This window comes from Carassius gibelio, chromosome A20 (assembly GCF_023724105.1).
Source record: "Carassius gibelio isolate Cgi1373 ecotype wild population from Czech Republic chromosome A20, carGib1.2-hapl.c, whole genome shotgun sequence".
NCBI classification, from domain to species: Eukaryota; Metazoa; Chordata; class Actinopteri; order Cypriniformes; family Cyprinidae; genus Carassius; species Carassius gibelio.
The window spans coordinates 12,633,850-12,660,538 of NC_068390.1; the positions used below are offsets into that span (position 1 = coordinate 12,633,850).

Sequence of the window (26,689 nt, forward strand, 5' to 3'; positions counted from 1 at the left end):
TGAAGTGGTAATAATGTAATTAACTGTGAAATATTACAGTTATATCTTGTGAAATCCTGGAAAAATTTTACAGTGTGAAAATAACAAAGTTGAACAAACTTAAATTTGTGGAAATCCAATGAAAAGGTTATGTGACGCACAGTTTATTGTAAGACCTAAAGTAATGCCACAGGGGGACTTCCCAGCTCATACTGCTACTATACACTTTGTCATTAGAAATCACCCTCCATTTACAGAAACTGTGGTTATCCTGCAATCGAGTCAAATCTGTACTGCTGAATCACTCAAAACATCTTTAACAGCTTTTATCTTACCAGCATTCAAATCTTCAGTCACATTTTTACCAGTAAACCTATATAAACAGTTCAGTAGCGTATTATTTTTAATAAAAAATAAAAAAGAGGGGCAAGGAATGTTCAGAAATCCATATACAGGCAAACAAAAAGGTGTGAGGGGTTGAAGATTATGTTGTTCACGTCAGCAACCACTGATACTTTCTTATTTCTTTAGAAATGTTCATCTTTAGAGTTGGCAGAGGGACATTTGGCAGTTTAATCACATTGAACAGATACATTTGCAAAAGAATCACTCAGAATACTGATTCCTGAAATGTTCAAATCCTGTGAGGATCTCAGTCCGGTTTGTTCAGGATTAACTCAATATTAAGCAGCTTCATAGTGTTTTTTGTGTAACATTGTCTGTTAAAGAGCATCTGTTCACCACTGCCTCGTGTCTGGGTCCAAGTGTCAGTTTTTCCATCTGATTTGCTGGAGTAAAAAAAAAAAAAAATCTTCAATTTCTTCATTTTACACAAACACAGTTTTGCATTGCAACAGATGAAGTGACCAGTAGAATACACTGATAAATTACTGTAAGGTGTTTCTCAAGATTTCTCCTCAAACCTTCTCATAATACAATGTGAATCAGAAAATGTCTCAAAAGTGGAGGCTCGCTTCCTCTTACCACATTATTAAGGAGTTGCTGGATCTTCCTGTATTCAGGCGAGTCTCGTTCTAGCTTCTCTCTGTAAACAATAAGCTGCTGCCGGTCCTTCAGGTCTCTGTATATCTGAATGAACAACACAAACGCAGTGATTTACACCGAGAGAGCCGTAAACGCTGCCAAAGCGACTCGAGAATGAACTCACGTTAATGACGATGTCGTGGCATTTATATTTCAGAGCCCCGCTGAGTTTGAGGTCTGGGTCGTCGATGAGGTTCACGTACTCCTGCAGCACCTGCAGATCATGGGACAGCCTGATGAAGTGCACGCGAGGAAACGGAGCAGGTTTATTACAACACGGAGACTGACATACGTTTACAGGGGCGCTGTTCTTATGCAGGATGTCCACCACTCTGTGGAAGCCAATGGGAGATCTTTTCTTGGTGTATCCCAGCCAGTTCTTGGTGTTGAACAGACTATCCACATCAAACCAGGACCTCAGCTTCGCTCTGGCGCCAAGAGCCGTGAGAATGTACTGCTTTTCTGAAATCTGCAAACGTTTTTTATACCGGACTTTAAAAATGTATTTAAGATCCTTAAGAAAAAAAAAATGGATGGTTAATTTAATTAGATTAAGACTAGTCTAAGTCTAGATACACTTGAATGAATTTGTTTCTAATGTCTGTAGAAACATCTAAAGGTGCAGGTGTTCGTAGTCAAATATGAAAACTATAGTATAAGAACAGGAATCAAGATGACTTTGAAGAATGTTTTTGGTCACTTGTCAGTTCAACCACTTCCAGTTTTGATTACTTAATTATTGGTAAAAGTATTAGTACAGAATGAGTAAGTGTGTCCAGATTTTGATGGTGCTGTAAATGTTGAACACAATTAATAATAATAATTTATGAGTAATTTGATGACATATGACTGTTTATTTTACCCGGAAAGTTTTTCGAATGTTCGAAGGGCTGCTAAAGGTTCCCTGTAGAAGAAGAAAAGAATGAAAATGATTACAGTTGCCCAACAAGTATCTGGAGATTTAAACAACACTTTAAAATCTACAGGTATCAAACCAGGAGACATTTCTTTAAAAATGGCACTTTTCAGAAATCACACAATGAACCTCGTTAGGTTTCAGATTACAAAACAATAGATATATTGTTATTTCTAAATGGCTAATAACTCTCTGAAGCTGTGGGAAATTAATATGTACAAGACAATGAATTAGTCAATTAGCAAATTAATAAGCCACAAACTAAGACAAGCTCAATATAATACAATAAATTATATATAAAATGAATCACGGTTTAAAAAAAAAATGCTGGCAAATGTTTTGAACTTTGATGTTAAGAATTGATTCCTGATCAGCAAATCGGCATCTAAGAATGATTTCTGAGGGATCATGTGACACTGAAGACTGGAGCAATGATGCTGAAAATTCAGCTTTGCGACACAACAATGAATAGCATTTTAAAATTAATTTTAAATCCTTATAATATTTCGCAATATCTTTAATCATTGCCTTGATGAGACTTCTTTTAAAACAAGAATCTTTCCAACCCCCAAACTTTCAAACAGTAGTGTATATTGTATTACTTCATTATATAAAATTTCTAGATGACATACTGTATAGTAGAATATATTCCATTAGTCTGCATAATATTTTACAATTCAGGGCAGGAGTGAAGCAGGAGCTTGTACCTCGGACTCTCCGTAATGGTAAAAGCAGGAGTAGTACAGTGTGGTGATGATTGGCATATTAAGGATGGACGCTTTTCTAGGGAACTTCTTAAAGATTTCTCCATCTGCCTTCTTGTCACTAGCCTGAAAAAATAGATCCACAAACAAAATTAAAAAATAATACAGTGAACACACCTGATCCACCCTAATTAAAACCCTTCTGGGAGCTAGTTTCTCACGTCTGTGCTTCTCACATCCACATTGAGTGCTCATATTAACAGATTCTGAAACTCTCAGAGCATGTGTGTGCAGCGATGCTCTGTCTCAGAAGCAACAATGAGCTCAGCTTATTATATTAGCCAAATATTATGAATCTAGCATTAAACTAAAAAAAAAAAAAAAAGACACCTACAAATTGCTTTATCAACAAAATCATGTGTCTAAACATATTACAATGGTTCCTAATTTTCCATTTATAAAAAAAAAAAAGGTCTAGGGCTACATGCAAGTTACAAAATCAATTAATATTTGTTAAATCTGTACATTTTATTATCTACCAGATTATTAAAGATACTTTCAATACAGTAACCCAGAAATCAGACACACTGACTGTTATTTTAAAATGTGTGTAATATGATATAATATAAGTGAATAATAAACAACCGTCACCTCTATGATGATCTGCCTCTCGAGGAGTGTATAGTGGTCTTGAACGTGAGTGGCATCATCTTGAGAGAAAGGAAGGCTGAGAACAAACAGAGAGACCCCACAGATCACTAAAGATCAGCAGGAGACTGTTGAATCAGTCTGAAAGATCTTTACCTGAGGCAGCTCTTAAGGAAGTCTCTTCTTCGACCTTCATCTTTAATATTTAAGTGTTCTTTGTAATGCATCAACTGTTGAAAATAAAAAGGAAGCCGGTTTAATGCGTGTGTTCAAACAGAAACTTTACTACTAATTACTGAAGACACAAAGTAAGATGGAAATGCTGAAAAATACTTTTTAAACATTTATGAATTTTTGTAAATGTTAATTCCAACTTTTACTAATACATTATTAAAATCAAAAGCTGCGTCTGCTAATATTATTTAATCAACCTGAGCTAACATGAACTAACAATGAACAATTGTATTTTTATTAACTAATGTTTACAGATGAATAAATACTGTTGCTAATCTGTTTATGGTAAATCTACTTGATGTAAACAGTTACCAAAAATTTTATTAGAATGTCCAACTTCCCCTCTTTTCACTTTCATTTTAGACATTTAATGTCAATGAGACAAAAGCAGAATGTGGTCATTTTGTTAAGGCCATTTTATTCCTCTTTTCACTTCCATGGTATTTAAACTTATTTATTGAAGTACTTTTAATCTAGATGAAAAATGTTTGCATCATCGGTTCCAGGTTTACTTTTCACAGGGGAAAATTTGGTACTACAGTGCATGTGAGCACATGAAAGAGGAAGTGTTTGCATTTCAGTTAGTTAATATACTGGGCTCTCCCCTCCAGTTGAAGAAAGCACCCATGAATTGGGAGGTGCTTTCTGTTGAAGCGAGTCAGATTTAGTCATATGACCTGGAGGCGGCACTGCTATAAAGGGTTGAGTACATACGGTCATGTGGGTTCTGATGTTTGTACAAGTATGTAAGTGCAGTTAGTACCTACCGCCATATCTTCGGTCCTGCCCAGAGCCCTAAAATACAGTCATGTGACCAACGTCATAAACGTTATTCAAATAAAACACACAGCAATACAACTCAGATCAAATAAAGAATGCAAAAATATGAAAAGATGCCAACTGCCCTTACAGAAAAACAATGAAGACACAACTTTTTTTTTAACCTGTTACTCACTACGAGGGGAAGTTAAATATCTAAACGGCAAACTTACTTCAGTAACTCGACCAAAAGCTTTTGCTCTCCCATCTCTTTTAAATAGTGAACATAATGACGCAAAGCCACATCCCTCGCCATTAACTCGCGAAAGAGGATTTCTGCAGCAATGACAAAAAACAACAATCCTGGCTTTCTATAAAATATTTCACTTATTGTGAAAATGACAGATGACAGAATGACGGATCACAAAACATCTCACCTTTACTTAATGACTTTTTTAAAAATATCAAGACCTGCAATAGGAAAACGTAAATGATCAGTGAATAAGTACAAGCTTTTCCTATTGATATGCACCATCATAGCAGTGCTTCCACATAGAGTGTGTGAGAGATGTGCTGCTCACAGCAGTGATGATGTTGCCATCATAAACAGCAACTGCTTCATCCAGCAGAAGAAGTTTGTCCTGAAGAGAGCGGAACTTTTCTAGAGAAAATGCCTGCAAAAGATCGATTTTAATAATTTTTCCATGTACAAGCATTCAAAAGTGGTCATATATTCAGATTAAATACTTTTTTTTTGTTGCAAGCAACATTAATATGTGACTTATATTTTATTATATTACAGTAAATATTTTACAAGTGTGTGGTTCTATTAAAAATGTGAAATGGAAATAACTGAGCCTCCACCTACTTATTAACTACAAAGAGAAAAAAAAAATGAATGGCTTTATCCTGTTATATCAGACCTCCTGACTTTCTGGTGCACTAGCTCTTCAATCAGTAAATATAATTTCTATATACATCTCTTTGCTGCCCCCTACCCGTCCTTTCTGCATTCTCCTCACGGTTTCCTCAGGACTCAGGTCACTCACAAAATCCTATGACCATTTAAAAAACAAATCAATGTTAGAAACTTACAGAAAAAAAACAATTAATTGCACAGTGAAAAGTTCTGGACAAGCTTAACACTATCATTCAAAATAGTACTTTTATTCAGCAAAGAGGCATTACATTGATCAAAGTGACCGTATAAATAATTATAATGTTACATTTTCAAATAAATGCTGTTCTTTTGATCTTTCTATCCATCAAACACTCCTGAGCTTCTACAAAAATATTAAGCAGCACAACTGTATTTAACATGTTTCTTGAGCATCAAATCAGCTTATTGGACCGATTTGAAGGATCATGTAACCTTAAGAAAGGAGTATTGATGCTGAAAACTCAGCTTTGCATCACAGGATTCAATTATATTTAATATTCAAATACAAAACATTAATTTTAAATTGTAATAATACTGTTAAATAAATATGACTATTTAACTGTATCTGTGGTGTTCCTGTGGCTCAGTGGTAGAGCATTGCATTAGCAGCGCAAAAGGTTGTGGGTTTCATTCCCAGGGAACACATGTTAGGTAAATTTTCTTAGCATGAATGAATTGTAAGTTGCTTTGGATAAAAGCATCTGCTAAATGCATATATTTAATTTAATTTTTAATCAAATAAATGTATCCTTGATGAACAAAAACATTACAAATCTCACCGACCCCAAATTTCGCCATAAACATGTCCATAGATATTACCTTTCCTTCTGACTTGGGCTTCCTCAGTTCTGGTGCGTATGTTCTAGAAGATGTGTCGCTAAAAGCTAGAAAACAGTGAACAAACACACTTAATATCGGGCTAAATCTTTCTAAATGCTTCAGTGACTTGAACTTACACTCAGAGAAGGACTGGAAAGCACCAGGTTTGCTCTTCGCTGAGGGAACATAAACTAAATCAGACTGGTGGGTCTACAATGATTGAACTAAAACATTCAAGAACCCTTCGCTGTCGATTACCTTTAAACAGGGAGCTCAGGGAGTATCCAGACCCCTGTTTGGACAGTGATGGAGTGGTGTCTATTTTGGGGAAGCTCTGCTCACTGCCCGAGCGGATACTGGAGGCGGTTTCCTTCACAGACCATGAGATGCCTAAACATAAGAACTGTTGAGCATCCAGATGAAGGACAGACAGTAAAGACAGTAGCAGAGATCAGAGAAAGGACTGCATACTTCCCACAGGCTCCCCACTCCAGCTGACTCTCTCAACATCATCCTCATCATCATCATCATCACCCACCAGGATGCTGTTCACGGCCCGTTTGGACTCTTTCAGCTGGGAAACAACACCACAACGTGTGAGAGGAAAAATACAATACAAACATTGTATAAAAAAATCCATATTCACTTTAAAAACAGTTTGTGATTTTTAACAATCTTTCCTCACCAATGACACCTTGTTTAATTTAATTCCTTTAATTTATCCACTTTAATGCACTCTTTCTGTAAACATGTTCGTTATGTTCAAATACAAATACATACTTTTGCTTTGACATCTGTTCAATAGCTAACAAAAAGCCAACGATTTAAATTCTGAAAGAACATGCTCCGCGATCTATTTGAATTCTATAGAGAAACTGAATCTTTAAAATGCTATGAAGGAAATATTATCTAAAAAAAAAAGCCCATAAATTAAAAAGACTGATGAAAAGAGGAGAAAACAATCTTGCACCAGCACTACAAACATTTATTAAAATCTTTTTAAACTATGCATGACCAACGTTACTAGATTTTATCACATTTTATTGTACTTGCTTATTTGTTGTGGTAATTTTTTAACTGATAATAGATAATATGTTAGAGGAATAGATTTTTCCCTATAGAGGTATATTACAACTGTGGCATGTTGTAGCTATTGCTTCTAAATGTGCAGGATGTTGTTTTTAATAACAAATGCAAAAAGATTAATAATAATAAAAAAGTCATTATTGGACTGGTAAGGATTAATAAGCTAGCCTTATATATATTTGCTATTTGCTGCGAGGCCCCCTCAAGCACGGGGCCCGGTGCGCTCGCACCAGCTGTAATACATTTCTTACATTTAGTATGAGTTTAGACTTTACACTGATTTCAGTTAGACTGCCTTCTCATGGCATGTTGTATTACTATAGATCTATAGCATAAATAATATAAAATACATGATATAATATCCTATGCAAGTAATTGTTAAGGCTATTAATTTATTGCAGTTATGTTAGCAACCAACCTTGTGTGTATGTATGATAGCACAAATTACCGCTTAAAAACAGAAACAAACCAAAACTACGCCCTTGGTTTTAGGGCTGAATGGGTAATAAAGTGGTAAACAGTCTTTGGACGCCATAGAGCTCAACTGACACAATCCACTGACCTGTGAAAACTCGTCGTCTTCATCATCAAATGTGAACGCTTTAAATTTGGAGCTGTTCCAGTACTCATCATCCTCTGGTTTGGCCCGTGTCATCTGAAACAAACACACACAAGTACCGCTTCATCTGATCTATTTCTGGTACCACAGAGGCTCAGCTACACGACACATCTGTCTCTTTATTTATCTGATATCCATATGCTGCCGTCATCTTAACCTGCCACTATGGCATTTCGTGCTTCGCTAACATTGTCATTTGTAAGAAGCATATGCATCCGCTTTATTTTGCTGCTTAGACCATGAAAAACAAAAAAGGGCAATATGATTTTATAATAACGATGTAACAGACTTACCTTTGAAATATGACAGTGAAAAGCGACACATGAAACGTCAGATTTCTTTCCTGCTAGTTCCTGGTTTTAACATGTCGCCAAAATAAAAGTCCGAGAAGTGTCTCTGTGTGTGTGTTTCTGCTGTATTTTAAGATATTAGCACTTATATAACACAAATTATGTTAATTAATAGAGAATTAGTTAAAAATAAATACAAAATTCTAAAATGATATTTAAAGGAGTCATATGATGTTTTTTTTAAAGAGCATTATTTTGTGTATTTGGTTTAACAGAATGTTTTTTAATACTGAATACTATAGGTCCTCTATGGCCAGCCTCTCTCAAACACGTTGCTTTCTAAAGTCCCTCCTACTGACAAGTGCAGTCTGCAATTTTTGCTTTTGTTGTTAATTTGTATGTGAATTGTCACTAAAGCATAAAAAAAGACAAGCACAGTCTGCTCTGATTGGCCAACTGACTCAGTGCATTGTGATTGGCTGAACACCGCAAGCATTCGTTCGAAATGTAACGCCCCTTTCAATAATCGCGAGTTTCATCTTTCAAAATAAATGTAAAGACAGTTAATAATGTCCTTAGTTTTACATCAGTTCAAGCTCAAGGAGGAGCAGAGTGACGAGACAGACACAGTGATGAAGCTCTATATGTTTTCAGTACACAAGCCACGGATGGTTAAAACAGCTGACTCCACTGATGTGACCCTCGGTGCCTTCCAAACTGTATAAGTTATATTGCCCTCAGAAGGGCACTTCGGAGTGCAAACAATTCATAACCGAAATGCTCAGAACTGGCCACTTCAAAGGGCCCTCTCTTATGATGACGGCGCCTCCGTGGGCACGTGATTATGACTCAGAAGGGCACTTCAAGAAACAGTTGTTTAAAGCTCTCACTCTGGAGGGTAAACCCTTTGAAGGGATAAGGGATGTGCCTGGAACCAGGGCATGTGTCTCTCTCTCTCTCTCTCACACACAAACACACACACACACACACACACACACACACACACACACAGCGCGCGCAAAACTCCGCATTTGAACATTCATTAGCAAATACTTAAACTTATGAGAAAACATACTTAGAGTAGCTGATTCAGAAGCACCAGATTGTCATAGCAAAGTCAAAATTACCTTCTCTCCTAGGTTCATGAAACAGTCGTCCATAAAATGCGTAGTAATCTTAGTAATCTTAAAGCTTCCTGAATGCATCTACTCTCAGAAGGCCAAAAAAAAAAAAAAAAAAGTGAAAGTGACGTGACATTCAGCCAAGTATGGTGACCCATACTCAGAATTCATGCTCTGCATTTAACCCATCCGAAGTGCACACACACAGAGCAGTGAACACACACACACACACTGTGAACACACACCCAGAGCAGTGGGCAGCCATTTATGCTGCGGCACCCGGGGAGCAGTTGGGGGTTCGATGCCTTGCTCAAGGGCACCTAAGTCGTGGTATTGAAGGTGGATAGAGAGCTGTTCATGCACTCCCCCCCACCCACAATTCCTGCCGGCCCGAGACTCGAACTCACAACCTCTCAATTGCAAGTCTGACTCTCTAACCATTAGGCCACGACTTCCAATAAAGTGCTTTTGGTTTCTCCTAGACACACACAGCATCTCCCTGACATGACTGCTTCAACACTAACTGTGGTACTGAAACTACACCTTTCTTTGTGTGAACATTAAGTAAATATTTCCACATAGTGACATAGACATGTGGGGCGTGGACGAGTCTTAACTTTGCTAAAGAATATATAGAATAGTCTCTGCAACTTTACAGATCTTCTTCATGCACAAAGAGTTTGTAACACTCCAAAGAGAAAGGACAAATTTTAATCGCATCATATGACCCCTTAAATGTAAAAATGCAACTTATTTAAAACAAATTTACAGGGAACATTTTTCTATGGCATTTTACATAATTGTTTTCAGGCATTATTGTTAGCTATTTTTCCCCGAAGTAATTCATGCTCTCACTTTAAAATCAAATTGTTACATTTTTCATAGAGAGAGGGAGAGAGAAAGAGAAAGAGAGTCCTTTACACTTGACGCTATGCACTATTTCCCACTGTTTTGTACAGTATTGTTCAAAATAATAGCAGTACAATGTGACTAACCAGAATAATCAAGGTTTTTCGTATATTTTTTTATTGCTACGTGGCAAACAAGTTACCAGTAGGTTCAGTAGATTCTCAGAAAACAAATGAGACCCAGCATTCATGATATGCACGCTCTTAAGGCTGTGCAATTGGGCAATTAGTTGAATTAGTTGAAAGGGGTGTGTTCAAAAAAATAGCAGTGTGGCATTCAATCACTGAGGTCATCAATTTTGTGAAGAAACAGGTGTGAATCAGGTGGCCCCTATTTAAGGATGAAGCCAACACTTGTTGAACATGCATTTGAAAGCTGAGGAAAATGGGTCGTTCAAGACATTGTTCAGAAGAACAGCGTACTTTGATTAAAAAGTTGATTAGAGAGGGGAAAACCTATAAAGAGGTGCAAAAAATGATAGGCTGTTCAGCTAAAATGATCTGTAATGCCTTAAAATGGAGAGCAAAACCAGAGAGACGTGGAAGAAAACGGAAGACAACCATCAAAATGGATAGAAGAATAACCAGAATGGCAAAGGCTCAGCCAATGATCACCTCCAGGATGATCAAAGACAGTCTGGAGTTACCTGTAAGTACTGTGACAGTTAGAAGACGTCTGTGTGAAGCTAATCTATTTTCAAGAATCCCCCGCAAAGTCCCTCTGTTAAAAAAAAGGCATGTGCAGAAGAGGTTACAATTTGCCAAAGAACACATCAACTGGCCTAAAGAGAAATGGAGGAACATTTTGTGGACTGATGAGAGTAAAATTGTTCTTTTTGGGTCCAAGGGCCACAGGCAGTTTGTGAGACGACCCCCAAACTCTGAATTCAAGCCACAGTACACAGTGAAGACAGTGAAGCATGGAGGTGCAAGCATCATGATATGGGCATGTTTCTCCTACTATGGTGTTGGGCCTATTTATCGCATACCAGGGATCATGGATCAGTTTGCATATGTTAAAATACTTGAAGAGGTCATGTTGCCCTATGCTGAAGAGGACATGCCCTTGAAATGACCCAAAACACACTAGTAAACGGGCAAAGTCTTGGTTCCAAACCAACAAAATTAATGTTATGGAGTGGCCAGCCCAATCTCCAGACCTTAATCCAATTGAGAACTTGTGGGGTGATATCAAAAATGCTGTTTCTGAAGCAAAACCAAGAAATGTGAATGAATTGTGGAATGTTGTTAAAGAATCATGGAGTGGAATAACAGCTGAGAGGTGCCACAAGTTGGTTGACTCCATGCCACACAGATGTCAAGCAGTTTTAAAAAACTGTGGTCATACAACTAAATATTAGTTTAGTGATTCACAGGATTGCTAAATCCCAGAAAAAAAAATGTTTGTACAAAATAGTTTTGAGTTTGTACAGTCAAAGGTAGACACTGCTATTTTTTTGAACACACCCCTTTCAACTAATTGCCCAATTGCACAGCCTTAAGAGCGTGCATATCATGAATGCTGGGTCTTGTTTGTTTTCTGACAGTCTACTGAACCTACTGGTAACTTGTTTGCCACGTAGCAATAAAAAATATACTAAAAACCTTGATTATTCTGGTTAGTCACATTGTACTGCTATTATTTTGAACAATACTGTATATTAACATTAACTAAATTAACCCTTGGAGATTAATAAAAATCCAAAATATTTTGTAACTGCAATTAAAGTACATACCAGTGTATCAAATAGTAAAATAATATGCATTTCTTGACCAATAATAATGTGATACAATTTAGAAAATAAAAAGACAGACAAACAGAAAGCAGTTCTGCAATTATATATAATATTTATCTCTTTAAAAAAACAATATAAAGAAAAGCAAAAATGCCTGTGTGTATTCATCAGTGACTCTTGATCATCCTCAAATGATCACTTACACAAATTGCTTACATTTAAAATAGAATTCTTCAAAAATTTAACTGAACTTTATGGTTTATGAAATTAAAAAAAAAAAAAAAAAAAAACTTAATTATATCAGTCAAGACTGTTCATACCACTTAGCACAAATCAAATGAAAACTGCCAAAACAATGTAAAGTTTACCCTAGAGTGTCAGTAAGTATTGATATGAGAAGAATACACCGTTAACTTTTTTAAAATTAAAAAAAAAAATTCTCAGAACACACAAACTCACCAAAAAAAAAAAGCACAACAGGTACTCTTTTATTTATTTATTTTTTCAAATTTATGTGGCTAACAAGTCAATAATTACAAAGATTTCAACCGGTGATTCATTATGTTTTTCTTTCTTTTAAAGTAAAAGCAGTAGTGTTCTGTGGAGAAACGTCCGTCTGAAGAAGCGGACGTGTGAAGTATGAGGGAGAAACCGGAGGTACAGGAAAAACCATTCACGCAAAATCATTTCCTTAGACTAAAACCTGTGCAAGTGTCTTACAGTGTTTCAGGAGGGCGGGGGACAACATAATACATGACCGACAGCCTCGTCAAAACCACTGAAATGCTTTAGCGGACAGTTCATTACTAGTTGGCACTGAAGGCACACTTGAGTGATAATGGATATGCCATGTCAACAAACAAACTCATATCTGCGTCCTGATAGGAGTCTTCAACAGTGACGGATCCACACGGCTGCTTGCATGTGTCACACATCAGAAACCAGAATCAGAGCATGGCTATGGAGAGATAACCTTATCACATATATATTTTGTAACTTTTATTATTAAATAGAGCACACAAAGCAGCAGCAGCAGCTTAAGAGGAACTACTGAAATCCTATGAATAGTTGTAGCTGTATGTTGTTCTCCTTTGTATTTTTATTAAAACACTTCTCTCTATGTAAAGTCTTCCTTTTTGTTGCTTTCTATTTTTTTCTCTCCGGGTGATAAGCTGAACTAGATATCTTTGAGGGAAACGTCGAAGTTAAAACATGAATATTTTAAAGGCTGGTTTAAATGCAGAACTGGAGAGAGAAAGAGAAATGATATAGTAATAGAAGTGCCCTCTGGTTTGGCTTTAAACCCCCAAAGTCTCAGTCAGCGATCTACTGATCATATGAGACATTTTCACCGGTCTGTGACGAATCATGTTACTGGTCCAGTCGGGTTATATAAGAACGTCACAGTCCTATTTTATCCACGGTTTATCTCTTCCCGATACGCTCCTCTCTTGATGAGTGTTCCTGATAATAATACATTTAAAAACAGCATAGGAAGTCTCTTTTTTCCCCTCTATTCAATACTGTGAAGGGAAGCTAAGAATCCAGAAGCAATTCTGACAGCAGATGTAATGCATGTTCATTTACTAAAGCAAATAATAATAATATTAATACAAATAAAAAATAAAACTTGCAGGAGCATGGCATGGAATTAAGATTTAAAATAAAATAAAAGTCCATCATGCTGCTAATCTGTAATACCAGGACATCTCCACCAGGGGGCAGTGTTTCATCTTTTTTTCTTTCGGTGGCTTCGCCTACGCCTGTCTCGGCACACACCCAGCACGCTGCTCTTGTGGCGATCGAGGCCTCTACCCAGCAGCAGGATTTGGGGTAAACCTTTGGCCCTTGTGGTGGTTGAGCAGGTGACTTTTTGGAAGCGTCTTGGCACTTCTTAGTGAGTCCTAGCAGAGCAGATGGATACGGGAGGGTGTGTCTACGGTGTGTGCAGGGCAAAAACAAAAAAGGGGAGTCGGTCATTTTCAGCCATCCAGGGATTGATCCAGGCTGTCCAGGGTGAGCTGACTGCGGTGGGGGGAGTTGGGGCTCGGGGGGCTGCTGGGGTTGGAGCTGTTGGAGGGGGTGGAATGTTTGGTCGAGTCAGAGTCGGGCTGCAAGAAGAGAGAAAAAAACAAGGAAAAAGAAACAAGATTAGCAGATCAGTTGCTTGTTGTCAGGTTGGTTTTTACATTATTCTAGTATACATGCATTTACAGAAGACTTATTATTGTTAACTAAAACTATTATAAAATTGTTTTCTGCAACTGAAATAAAGCTGAAATAAAATGGAAATATTATGAATATTATTGGAAAAAGTTAAATAATAATTGCTAATCAAAAATTTAAAAAAGGCTATATATATATATATATATATATATATATATATATATATATATATATATATATATATATATATATATATATATATATATATATATAATTTTTTTTATTTCAGTTTTATTTAATCTTAATACTAACCTAATTTTGAATTACGATTAAATAAAACTGAAATAAAAACATTCAATCGAAATATTAGGTAAAAAACTAAAATGTACACAATTTTTCATACAAGTATGCACACAAAAAAAATTCTTAATCTTAAATTAAAATTAAGTTAAAATTTACTGAATCAAAAAAAGAAAAAAAAGAAATACATTTTAATATTGGATTAAAAAATTAATTTACTCTAAATCCTACACTAAAATGAAATAAAAAAACATGCTGTAATATCTTTTAAAAAAAGAAAAGAAAGCTAAATAGAAAAAAAGTTACCAACTCTATTTAAATTAAAATGATAAAATATTAAAATATTAATATTATAATAGTATATAAATAATGCTAAAATAAAAACGAAAGATAAACAGAAAAAAAATTAGTATATAAAATGACAATCTTATACTAATATTAAAATGGAAACTGATATAATTGATAAATATTAATAAATGATATAATTGCATAAATACTATATAATACTAAAATAATACTTTTATAAAACTAAAATAACAGTGGTTTCCAGCTGTAGCAGGATCTACCGTGAGAGAACTGGGGCAGTTATTACAGACCACAAAATCAGGACACAAGAAAACTCACTGAGCGGCCAAAAGCACCTCAGAGCTCCTCTAACCATCCATCATGCATCTCCAGAAACTTTCAAATGTGGGGCGAATGAAATAAAACCAAATTTGACATCCCGGGGGAGGTCATTAAGGTGGATGATAGATGTTCTTACCTCTCTCTCAAAGTCTTGATCTTGATCAGAAATACTGCGAGATGACCCTGCTCCTCCAAAATCTCCTCCTCCTTTAAATAAGGTATACAGATCAAGCATTTAGATGGGCAGTTTCAGCTGGACTGTGTGTGTTTAATGAGCGGCACCCACCTGAGGCAGTGCGGGTGATGTGGCTCTTACTCCTCTGCTGCCGTGAGATGCTGGACAGAGGCCGTGGTTTGTCTTTAGATAGATCATCCTGAGAAGAGGGCATCACACTCTGCAGCACAGGAACAGGAAGTCAGACACACGTCTAGAGTACGCCAGTCATGCACTTGTGTAATACGACATGGAAACACTCTTTGACTTTTAAACAAGATGTCTATTGCTAGCACAAACATTTGGTTTGGGTGTGTTTCATGCGCAAATTATTCTATAAACCCGAAAAAACTATATTTTGTCATTTTTCAAGGAATATTTTGGAAAATGTTGATGTTAACCTCAATCAACAGTATTTTCAAGCATTATCTGGAATAGAGGTGTCACAATGTATCGGTATTGACGATAACAGTGATATAAAAGCTAAAAAATGAAATATTGTTATGCTAGAGCTACACAGGATAATGCCGTTAACAAACGCAGCTAGTTTAAACTCCAAAACAATTAAAATGTATAAAAAAAACAAATGTTAGTTGAAGTAGAAAAATTCTATATAGTGATTAGCTAATAGTGATTCATTAGCTAAAAAAAAAAAAAAAGTTAGAAATTATTTTCACTGATAAACTGATATTATGAGAGCCCTAATCTGGAAACAATTTCACATTGATCAATTGTAACACACTTGTGTTTCATGCTGAAGTGTGAGGCGTGTGTATTTTAATGTCTTCAGTCCTCTGACTTCAACAGAGCTTGACATTAGCAAACTGATAAGCCAACAGTACAACACTAACAATCATGCAATTCAAATTACATTAGTAAAACTGTTGACTTGACTTTTTTACCTTAAACTTTGCATTTTTTTAATTTGATTACATATTTTCAAACTGTTTAAAAGGGATACTTCTCCCAAAAATGAAAATTCATTACAATTAACTCATCAACATCAAGTTGTTTCAAACCTGTACAAGTTTTTCTTCTGTTTAAATGTTGGTAGCCCAACAGTTGCTGGTCCCCAATTGTCTTCCATAGTATTAACTTTCCTACTACTGAAGTCAATGGCTACTGAGCTAATTTTTGGGTGAACTCTTCGAAAATCGCTCATTTAAATAGTCACCCCAAAAAACAAAACCAATCAAAGTCACTGCACTCAAGCATGAACAAAGAGTTCGGCAGGACAGGGATGGTATAACACAGGGAGGAGAGGAAGTGGAGGGCCTGGAGGGTGTGGTGGGGGAGGGATGGGGAACGGGGAGGAACAGGAAGTGGGGTGGGGAGGGGTGTTGCTAGCCTACCCTTCCCAGGGAGCATGTGGAAGGAGAGGAGGAGGAAGAGGAGAACTGAAGTAGGCTCTGCTGGGAGGAAGGCTCTTTCTGCAGATAGAGCCCGGCAGAGACGGGACTCATGTGATAGACGTGCTCAAAGTTGGTCGGAGGGGAGATCAGGGCATGGTGGCGAGAGGATGAGGGGGAGGGAGTCTCGCTCTGCTGCTGCCACAACCAGAGGACAGAGCGAATCCAGGACCAGAGCGAAAACAGAAGGAGCGACGGGAAGAGGAAAAAGAGACAGATAAAAGGGTGTGAGGGTGGAAGAGTGGAGCTGGCTGGCTTTGAAGAAGAAACATGCAGAGAGAAGGGAAAGACTTTGGTGCTGTGCAGTATAGTGAAAGAAAAGGATGTTAGGATGAGTAACACAGCCCTTTATTTGAGCGTCCTCACAGACCCAGCTGTACAGAAGCACATTCAAGAGCCAATCTGATCTTAATAACATTTCTTAAAACAGCCTCAAGTTCTCAGATTCAGGATTTAAACTGCTCATTTGGCATCTTTTGCACAAAGCTGAAGGACTGAATCAGATTTAGGAGAAGGACTAAATCTAAACCGATCTAGTTTGCTTATTTAGGAAGCCCTTCTTAAAAAACAACTTACAATGCATCAACGGTATAATCATTCTCCCTGGAAATTGTGAGCAGAGTATATTTTAAATTTAAGCTTTTTTGAGGTCCATTAATTGGCCTTAATTAATGTAAAAATAACAAAATTAATCTTAAAATGATAGATTGTTCAGAATCGTGAATCAGACTGCAATGGCTGTGCTGTAGGTTTTGTGTTGCATATTCATTAGCGGTGTTATGGTGCTGCTGAATAGTAGAAAAGTAAAATGATGTTATTTTACATAGTATGAATTAAAATGAAAATGGTCTGGATGAGTGGCAACCTCTCGCTCTCTCTCGTGAAGCCTACACTTAAGTGACTAAAACTGTAATTCCTCAACTGGCCGCTAGAGGCTGGCTGTGTGTAAATATTTTACAGCAGAAAAAAACATGTTCACAGTTTGGTACAAAAAGTGGTTTTGGTCTATATAGCTCATTTTGCCCTTCAAAATAACTGTAAGGAGGGTGAATATTTTTATTTTATTTTTATAACTCATCAGTTTAAATAATTTTAAGTTTTAAAGTTCTTCATAATTGAGGGCGTGGCCACTTGAGTGACAGGTGGATTGCTGCTGCTGACCCTACCGTCGAGATAGGTGGGTGTAGTTTCAGCAACCAGCTCCAGCCTTTTTGCCAATTTTCGATTATCCGGGAGAGACACATGGTAAATTGCTGCCAAGATGGCGACAGCCCGCTCTGCCCACTTTGAGCTTCAAAAACTCTCATTAGGAGTCTACAGGTGACGTCACACACTCTACGTCCATGTTTTTATAGTCTATGGGTCTGAATAAAAAGTGGTTCTCGGATCCCTTTCATAATTATAACAGTATTTCTCAAATTTGCTCCTGGGGATCCCCTAGCACTGCACATTTAAACCTTTCAGCAATAAAACCCGCTTCAAGTGACTGGGTTATTAGAAACGGCTTCGTGACTTTGAATTGGATGTGTCAGATTAGTGAGAGACAGCCAATGTGAGAATGTGGAGGGAAGTTCAGAGACCTGGGCTCGAGGGCACAATGGTGACACTGGTATTGGCAGGATGGGGATTTCCAAAAATCTTCAGCTGATGGGTCATCCCATCCGGATTTTAAAATGACAACTGTATGTTACCAAGCAAGGGCCCTCTAAGCACCACGTGTTATTATACATTTAAATAAACTCAAAACAGCTGAAGCTGATCTCCCAGTGTCCAGCTTTAAGACATTACCAGAGGCAGATCCATGAGGACCTGCATGCCGTCGCCTGGCCCCATGTGAGCCACGTGGTTGAAGTTGGTGGGGTTGGAGATCAGCTTGGATCTCATTTCAGGATCCCTCAGCATCTCCCTGTTGAAGACAACAATGACACATTGAATTCGGAGCAGTGCAGAAGTGCGGCAGTGTGAGAGGTCTACTCCTGAAGCCACCTGACCTTCTCTGCTGCAGCCGCTCCTCCTCCGGTACTTTAAAAAGGAACTTCCTCTTGCTGCGTGTCCTCACCATCAGCTTCTTGCTGTTGTCTGAGGTCTCAGGGATGGCCAGATCACAGCCATCTGTTGGAAACAAGTGTGAATGAGGTTGAGAAAGATGGCTGTGGCTCAAACTACAGCAGCCCTGGGTTTTTGAGCTCTAAAGCCGCTGTGTCTGAACATACTGTGGATCTTGTTGGCAGCAGGCCTAGAGGAGGTGTGACAAATGAGGTCATTCTAGTTCACCAAACAAAAGCATCTTTATCAAGAGGGCAATCTGCCAAAGTGAGCAGGAAGTGAATTGTAAATGGACCACAAAGAGTGGAGCCGTACATTTCATTACCTGGGCTGATCTTATGAAGAGACCCAGTGGTGAACGAGTCAGTGCTTTTGAACAAATCTTGTAAATGAACAAATTATTATTCACCACTATGCACTGATTCAGAGTTCTCGTTAATGAACAATTAGTCCTTATTCATTTCTATCTACCGGCTCACATTGAGTTTTTAAACAAATTGGCATTTACATCTACACACAGACTCATTCAGTGTTTTCTGAAAGAATAATGTTGAACGTTGACATGGTGAAGTGTGTGTGGGGTGGGATCAGACCTGAGGAGTTGTTTCTGAAGTAGATGAGGTGGGGCTGCTCAGAGCCAAACAGGTTCAGACTGCCCTCCACATTCAGGGGCCGAATCTACAGACACAGTTTCAAGTTAGATCAGCTTTTGAATCAATAATACAAACAGTTCAATTCGAAACAAGCATTCAGAAACTTGTAAAATTAGGATCCTTCACTCACTCCTCTTAATGAGATGGTCTGGACCCATTCTGTGGTGTGGACATCAAACACGTCTACTCCATAATCACTGTACACTGTCAGGTAGTTCGAGTTTGAGCCTGAAAATAATGAATATGGGTTTGAGATCTCATGCTCATGGTCAGAGCAGAAGGATGCACAGAGCAAGTCGTTCAAGATGTTGTTCTCAAAGGACTGCCGGACGTGTCTCGAAACTGGGTCAGAGGCTGGATGGGTCACTATTCTGTCTGAAAAACATCTGGGGCCCGATTCCCGAAATAGTGCCAAGAATAAAATTCTTCTCAAGTACCATGTTCTTATTGTCTAACTTAAGAAAAATGGAAATATTTAAGAATTCAAATTCAGGAGGGTTGAAAACATGAAAACAAACTGTTGCTTAGATAATTCCACCAATTATGTTTTACTTCCCACACAAGCACTTTGGAGACACTTACTGCAGGCAAGCGGTGTTGCGGGCCACATCAGCTCCTGGGTTCGAGAGCGGCGTCCCATTGCGTCCACGTACACTCCCAGCTGACTGAAGCACAGGAGCAGTTCATTGGGCCCCACATCCATAGCGTGCAGCGCGTCCAGAGGCTGCTGGGCCAAAAAGGCTAGTGAGGGGTCTGCCGGGCTCACCAGACTCACCGGTGACGACTCGCCCTGCATGGCCAGCAGAGCGAAGCCTGACGGGTAACCCACGCACAGCCGATCACGAATAATACCCAGCCACTGGGCAATACCAGGTGCCTGCACCTCCCACAGTTTACGGTGATGGGGCTTTACACGTGTGATTTCGTAGCAGATGACCTGCCGCTTCACTCCTGCTAGGAGACACGCTGGGCCACCAGGGCGTAGGGTACCTATGGTCATAGCCTGGCAGCCTTTTGTATCAGCCAACTTGGCCTCGCAATTTACATCCGCACCCTCCAGTGCCGCCCAGGAGTATAAATGGACATGGCGGCTGCGGCCAGAAAGCAGGGCCACCATCTTCTCTTTGGGCATGAGCTCAATCTGGCAGATTTTTTTACAGTCAGCGGCACGAACAATGACTGAAAAAAGGATCATGGGAAATTTATCACAAGTGAAAATAATGGTAAAGAACTAAACGTGTGCTATACAGAGTACTCGTACCATCTCTAGTAATCTCGACTACAAACAGGCCATCTTCTGTCCCCAGCGCAATTCGTTCTCGATCTGTAGAGACAAAAGCAGGACAGATACGATTTGTGAATAAAATATTTGTGAATACAAAGTGTCAACCCTTAAAGTGATAGTGACGGCATTTTTTGTAAACATTATGAAGCAATGCTTGTTATTCTCCTGAAAATGAAGGAAATTGGATTGATTAGTTTAGACTAATTCCATTGAAAGTACACTGATCCATTGACTAACTGATTAGTGGATTGGTAATCTCAGAGAATAAGATCACCGGCTCCCTAACGCTGTACTCACCTAGGATGGCAGCAGAGAGTGTAGTTTTGATGGCAGGCAGGCTGCTGTTGTAGGCCTCGTGCAGGACATGCACCACACGGTTCTTCAGGCGGTTCTTGACCAGGATGTTCTGCAGGCCCTCTAGGATGCCCACCCACTTCCTCTTCTCCGTCTCACTCTCAGCTAACACCAGCAGAGGCAAGGGCCGGATTGGAGAGTTCGAAGTGGATGACGTTACCTGTGCAGTTCAGAGCAAATATTGTTAATTATCAGGATGCACGATTAGCCAAATATAGCATTGAATCATTTAAGGAACAGGACACGTTTTGGCGCGTACCCTAAATATGCAGGGAATGTCTTTACGACTGGCATGGATCACGTCAGATGCCAACACAGAGCTTACAGAGAACTCTTCGTCTCTGTGAGGAAATGAAAGAAACAATGTCACAAAATATTGTAGTTTTTTTTTTTTTTTTTTTTTTGATCATGGCATACTTCATTAACACTACCATTCAAAAGTTTGGGGTAAGTTTGTGCTACAAATGATTGCTCTCATGTATAAGGGGCTTTCCTTTCAATTAATGCTTGGATAACCCTTTTTTACACTGCACACGTCTGCAGCACATTACTGCTCCAACACGGCCACACTTTTCAGAAAAGTGAGTGAGCATAAATACACAGTTTGACCAATTCATAAATTATTAACAGCATATTACTCCCGTGATTTAGACCGCATTCACATCAGAAGCGAACTGTTCCAGAGTTCGCATGAACTGTACCCGAGACCACCTTTTTATGCAGACTCGGGTACGGTCGCAGGTGCGCACCACAGTTTATAAAACAAACGAACCAAACCGCTAACGTCAAATAACCCGGATGCACACCAAAAGTGCTAGTGTGAAAGCCCCCAAATACATTTTCAGGCCACAAACTTTTGAACCGTACTGTTACAGATTACAACATTAATTGATGACTGTCTAAGTATATATATGATTTGAGAATGTGACCAATCCTGACCTCAAGTCGAGGACCTGACTGGCCATCATACAAGGCTGAGTGGACTTCCCTTCTGGCACCTCATAGAGGAAGAGCTTACAGTCACACACAACAGCATATGCCCTCTGCCAGCCCTTCTTCACTCCTGTGGGCTTCGGGATCTGAAAGAGGAGCGAACCCATACTGCAATTTAATGTACATTCAGTACAACATTCAGTAGGAAATACAATCAAATTCAATGCGAGGGTACAGGTGAGATAATAAAAACAAGTGGCAGAAACTTGACTTCTATTATCATTCTCACCCTGACGAAACCTTTGTACGCTGTGCCAATGCCCCTCTGCACATCAATACCCAGAGGCCTCTTGGCCTGCTCTGGAGGAATGGGGCAAATCTGGGGCGCGTTGTCTTTACAGGACACGTGGCAGATGAAAGAGCATACTAAAAGAGATTCAGCGAGGGAGGGAGAAATACCAAACATTCAAAAATGTGACAAGTGAAACTGGCATTTCAATATTTCATCTTAGATCAAAAGCTCTTTGTCATTTCCCCAAACCACCATTTTGGAGACGCCGTCTCTGATCTTATTTATCATTAATACTCCGCTCACCCTCGCAGGCATAACCCTGTCGGGTCTGGCCCACCATCAGGGAGGTACAGTGAGTGCACTGGGTCGGGCTGGAGAAAGTCTTAATGCTTAGCTGATGAGCTTTAGGCTGTTGACAAAGGAAATATTAACAGTCAGAGGAATGGATGCATGCTGATGTTGAAAAGATGGTAATAATACGCTGACAGACTTAGAAAGCAGGCTAAAGATGAGTCGGACACATCATATGGTGGGGGTTTACCTTTGGTGCGCTGAGTGTGGGCTGATAGATTGGAGAAGGGGCAGCAGGGGTGGTCGCCTGAGACTTGACTGGCTCCTAAAGGATTAATACAACAATCCCATGAATAAAAATTCCATATATTTCTAGCAAATAAAACAAAGAAATATAAAATGTGCAATACCAAAACATGTATATTCCAGAGCTTATTTTTCAGAAAAAAAAAATCCTTTCAGCATTTAAAAAAAAAAAGTTAAGCTTTGTCCTATCCATTACTATTCAGGAAATGACAAAATCAATGACCAGTGTATCAGAGAGAAAGTCTGAGAGCAGCAGAATGTAACAGGAAGTGTTAGGTGGACACTCACATCCTGTTCTGAAGTCACTGATTGGGAGGAAGTGGGGATGTCCGTCTTCTGAGGTGTGGTGTCCATATCACCGACGGAGCTCGTCTGAGGGAAAGACCACAGTTGGGAAACAGCTCAAAATGAGTATGCATCATTCGCTGGGGGCTATTTTTATGGGCAGCAGATGAGTTCAAAAGCTTTAAAAACAGACTTTGGTTTCCTCAAAATGCTACTACACTAACAGACTCAAGTGACGCAAACATTGTCACAATGGGACAGAGATCACTCATAACTAAGGAGTGTTCAGAAGTCATGTGCTTACTCATGAAAGTCATGAGCACAAGGTTTATACCTATTAATACAATATTATAATACAAATGACAGTGCTGTTTAAAATTATTGTGAAAGCAAACTATGGTATTGGTATATCGTTACACTCCTAGTGTTAAGTCTCTCATCCAAAACATGAGCAAACAGCGTATTTTGTCTTAGGAAACACTAATGAATCCTATGCCATCTATAATTCAACTTCAGATGCATTTGTAAACACAAATGCACCATCCTTGGCTAACATTATCTGCAATTGAGCCCCAAAATTATGCACAAATAATACTTACCAAGCACAATACAATACAAAACATACTGATATGGTCAAACTCTATATCTATGCAACGTGAATGCACAGTGGTATCAAATAAGGGTGAAATTTAAGATGCACAAAGACTGGCAGGTAATGAAAATACATACAAAATTAATTGACATCACTTTTAACTTCATTATTTTCATGTTCAATTAGCTTACCATCATCACCTATATTGGTAGGTTATAAATATTAATGAAAAATCTCCCACATTTTAATCAGCTTTCATTCATTTTATTTCATTTGATTCATTTTACAGCTGGTTGCCTTAGCCATTCATTCTGAATTATGGATGTTTATTGTCCTAGTGGGCTCTTAAGAGTTAACTAATGGCTTAGTGCATGTGCAGACTTGACTAATGGAGGGTAACGTTATTAACATTAGCCGTTTAAGAGGTTAGAAGGCAGTGGGAAGGTGGTTAATACTAACTGCTGGATGCTAAATGTGAGTCTCTAACGTTAAGCACCTACAATTAGACTCAATTGGTTCTAGGGTCTGGATGCAATATGGCAGAGGAACACAGTCAGCAGACAAAATAGATGTAACAAACTGAAGGGGGTGCTGGTTATTCTGAATGCAAGTTGTATGGTCAATGTCTGGCCTTAAATGGTGAGTCAAACATGATTAACATATAGTAAGTAACATGAGTGCTGTTTATTTAGACAAACATTAGATGAACTTTGTCTGCGGACAGATCACTCCTGCCAAAAGTTAAATATCACAGGGAGGGAGGACCCTTGTTCAGCAAACTTACTTCATCCCAAAATGCAAGCAGAGAAGATGCGGATGAGGAGGAGACAGATTCCTTTTGTTAAGGGAACAAAAATAAGACGACAGGTGACACAGCTTTTGTCTTTATGAACTTTCCCTATAATCCCACGAGTTTCAAAAATACAACTGTCCGGTTGAGTTGGTCTCTGATTAGGCAAATCAAAGCATGATGGACCATTTGGCCATGAACTGAACTGACTCTGTGACTGTAGTAAATCCATCGGCTACTGTTCCAATGTAAACTGTGACTGAAAGCTACATAATAACTGTTGCGAGTTGGTGATTTCAGGATGAGGCAGGGCAGGAAGCCTCATATCACACCAGGCTACGGTCAACATGGGACTTGCTCTTGAGCTCAAAAGCAGCAGGAACTGACTGCGTGATATGTGTTTTTGAACTTGATATAGCATCTGAAATCAAACCTGGAAACTCCAGACAGGTAAAAGGGGGATAATTAATGGATCTAATTAGAATAGAACTACATGGTTAGATAGCAACAAGGTTTTTATAGAATTCCAATGACTAGGGTAATATCCTAAACCCAAAAAAATGGTGACAAAAACAATTTAAATAACTTTACTTTTCAAATAAAGCCTTTCAGTTACTATCTGTGCACCTGAGACGATCAGGGACATCAGAACCAGTATCCACTATCTGCACGTAAACACGTGTATGCTCCAATGTTTCCATCTGACCACTACTGACGTCACCTCTTCGTTTAGATAAAGACTCTTTTAGGTCTCTGGTTTTCTGAGGCCGGAGGACATTAGGATGATGAAATGAATGGAGAGAAGCTTGTTAATGCATGTAAGGCAGTAGCAGATGGCCAGATGCTCTCAGAAACACTCACTCTGAACGTCAGGTCATGGGTGAGGGGAGAGGTGTTGAAGTACTCAAAGATGGAGTCCTGGAAGTCTGGCAGTTTCAGGCCTACAGTTGAGTGGGGGAAGAAAAAATACATTTTCAGGCGCAATATGGAGTTATAAAAGAACTGATTAATTTAACAATTGCCAGCATTTGATGAGATGAGATAATATGCAATCTCATGGTTAATGGACACTCAGTAAATCTATCATATAAATGAATATATCATATATATATATATATATATATATATATATTATATAAAGTTTTGCATATAAAGGGAAAAGTCATAATCATCATTTTCACCTTTGTCTGATCGTGAGCGGCTCTCCTCCATCTCCTTCTTCATATTCTCGAGCTGTTCCTCCAACTCTTTGTTCTTGGCTTCTGTATCCTTCAGTTTGCTTTAGGCGAGAAAGTCCAAAAAGTTAGACTACCAGAAAAATCTGAATCATTTTAATTAATATCGTGTTCTTTCATAATGTGCACATGGGACTGAACACACACACAGCGTGCACCAAGCTACCTGCTATTGTGCCCAAAAGTATTCGGGTCAGTTTATTTAAACAGAAGCAGAGTCTTAGAACTGCGATCTAAAGGTCGCTTATTATAGCAGAATCAAAGACTTACCCCTCGAAAGAGATGTTGGCAGCTTTAACCTTGCGCAGCTCGTCCTGAACCAGTTGCTTGGCACGGATTTCAGCTTCCAAGGCTGACTGCAGCTCCAGACGGGCAGACATGTCCAATTTTTGACTGCGGCGCACCTTCCACAAAGGATCCTACCAAGGAAAAGTGATGCATGTTTTAAAAAGAAGCTAGGAAAAGCAAAGCAACTTTTGTGATCAATCAGTTTGCTCCATTTTAATTTGAAGCAGTTATTAATTAAACATAGATCATATTATGCTCGTTTAGGCATTTCTGTAGTTGTCTATGGACCATAAAATCCCGCCTCGACAGTAGGGTTGCACGATAAATCGCATGCAATATTTAATGCGCATCATTTCAGTAAAGCCGGTTCTTTAATCAGCTGTAAATCTCCATCACTTGTACGCTTTCACATGGAGCAGCATTTACTACACAGACTGACAAGATGCGAAAAACAACAATCATATTTCATGCATGCTTTGCGCAGCTTGTCAGAGAACAACGTCTCTGTGTAGTAAACGCTGCTCCATGTGAAAGCGTACAAGTGATGGAGATTTACCGCTGATTACAGAACCGGTTTTACTGACAAGATGCGCATTAAATATTGCAATTTATCGTGCAGCCCTACTCTACAGCGTCAAGAAGCAGTGCAATGATGTACTTATTCAATGTTTTGTGATAATTTTAAAAACAAGATGCTCTTCAAAAGCACAGAGAAAGCATCATGCATAGGAAAAAGTGCACGCCCGACAGACTACATCACATAATTAAAAAAATACATTAAATCCTTTAAGATGCATTTCCCATAAATCCGATGGCTTAT

The 26,689-nt window shown here is 38.6% G+C and overlaps 2 protein-coding genes across 3 annotated transcripts in view; both read right to left on the minus strand.

The window, feature by feature from the left end:
• Window positions 1-121: 121 nt before the first annotated feature.
• vipas39 (VPS33B interacting protein, apical-basolateral polarity regulator, spe-39 homolog) lies at window positions 122-8,151 on the minus strand. Its single transcript, XM_052535330.1, has 19 exons — window positions 8,042-8,151; window positions 7,692-7,784; window positions 6,515-6,617; window positions 6,302-6,433; window positions 6,181-6,219; window positions 6,044-6,108; window positions 5,283-5,339; window positions 4,866-4,958; window positions 4,722-4,755; window positions 4,518-4,620; window positions 4,293-4,320; window positions 3,448-3,521; window positions 3,295-3,370; window positions 2,647-2,769; window positions 1,886-1,927; window positions 1,316-1,492; window positions 1,148-1,237; window positions 964-1,068; window positions 122-767 (listed from the first exon to the last, which is right to left on the minus strand). Exons 2-19 carry the CDS (start codon window positions 7,782-7,784, stop codon window positions 747-749), a joined length of 1,455 nt encoding a protein of 484 aa, XP_052391290.1. The 5' UTR covers window positions 8,042-8,151; the 3' UTR covers window positions 122-746.
• A 4,133-nt stretch (window positions 8,152-12,284) lies between these two features.
• The window catches only part of LOC127938655 (serine/threonine-protein kinase MRCK beta), a 61,568-nt gene continuing 47,163 nt past the window's right edge, over window positions 12,285-26,689 (minus strand). Inside the window, exons 18-37 of one of the 2 annotated variants that reach the window (XM_052535429.1) lie at window positions 25,852-26,000; window positions 25,528-25,625; window positions 25,208-25,287; window positions 22,968-23,051; window positions 22,624-22,698; window positions 22,386-22,491; window positions 22,080-22,216; window positions 21,797-21,936; window positions 21,117-21,198; window positions 20,801-21,017; window positions 20,480-20,542; window positions 19,801-20,397; window positions 19,349-19,446; window positions 19,159-19,243; window positions 18,511-18,631; window positions 18,308-18,425; window positions 16,463-16,654; window positions 15,183-15,291; window positions 15,033-15,103; window positions 12,285-13,914 (exon numbers count right to left, since the gene is read on the minus strand). In XM_052535429.1, the coding sequence (XP_052391389.1) occupies window positions 13,786-13,914; window positions 15,033-15,103; window positions 15,183-15,291; window positions 16,463-16,654; window positions 18,308-18,425; window positions 18,511-18,631; window positions 19,159-19,243; window positions 19,349-19,446; window positions 19,801-20,397; window positions 20,480-20,542; window positions 20,801-21,017; window positions 21,117-21,198; window positions 21,797-21,936; window positions 22,080-22,216; window positions 22,386-22,491; window positions 22,624-22,698; window positions 22,968-23,051; window positions 25,208-25,287; window positions 25,528-25,625; window positions 25,852-26,000 (2,751 nt within the window). In that variant the 3' untranslated portion in view covers window positions 12,285-13,785. The remainder of the gene's footprint in view (window positions 13,915-15,032; window positions 15,104-15,182; window positions 15,292-16,462; window positions 16,655-18,307; window positions 18,426-18,510; window positions 18,632-19,158; window positions 19,244-19,348; window positions 19,447-19,800; window positions 20,398-20,479; window positions 20,543-20,800; window positions 21,018-21,116; window positions 21,199-21,796; window positions 21,937-22,079; window positions 22,217-22,385; window positions 22,492-22,623; window positions 22,699-22,967; window positions 23,052-25,207; window positions 25,288-25,527; window positions 25,626-25,851; window positions 26,001-26,689) is intronic. The other variant, XM_052535427.1, reaches the window with a different exon arrangement.

Excerpts from the sequence above, each read along its gene's own strand:
- vipas39 (XM_052535330.1), bottom strand. The coding sequence starts at position 7,784 with ATGACACGGGCCAAACCAGAGGATGATGAGTACTGGAACAGCTCCAAA. Across the intron at positions 5,340-6,043 it reads AGCCCAAGTCAGAAGGAAAG|GATTTTGTGAGTGACCTGAG; the intron begins GTAATATCTATG and ends AAATGGTCATAG. Across the intron at positions 1,069-1,147 it reads GCCACGACATCGTCATTAAC|ATATACAGAGACCTGAAGGA; the intron begins GTGAGTTCATTC and ends TTGTTCATTCAG.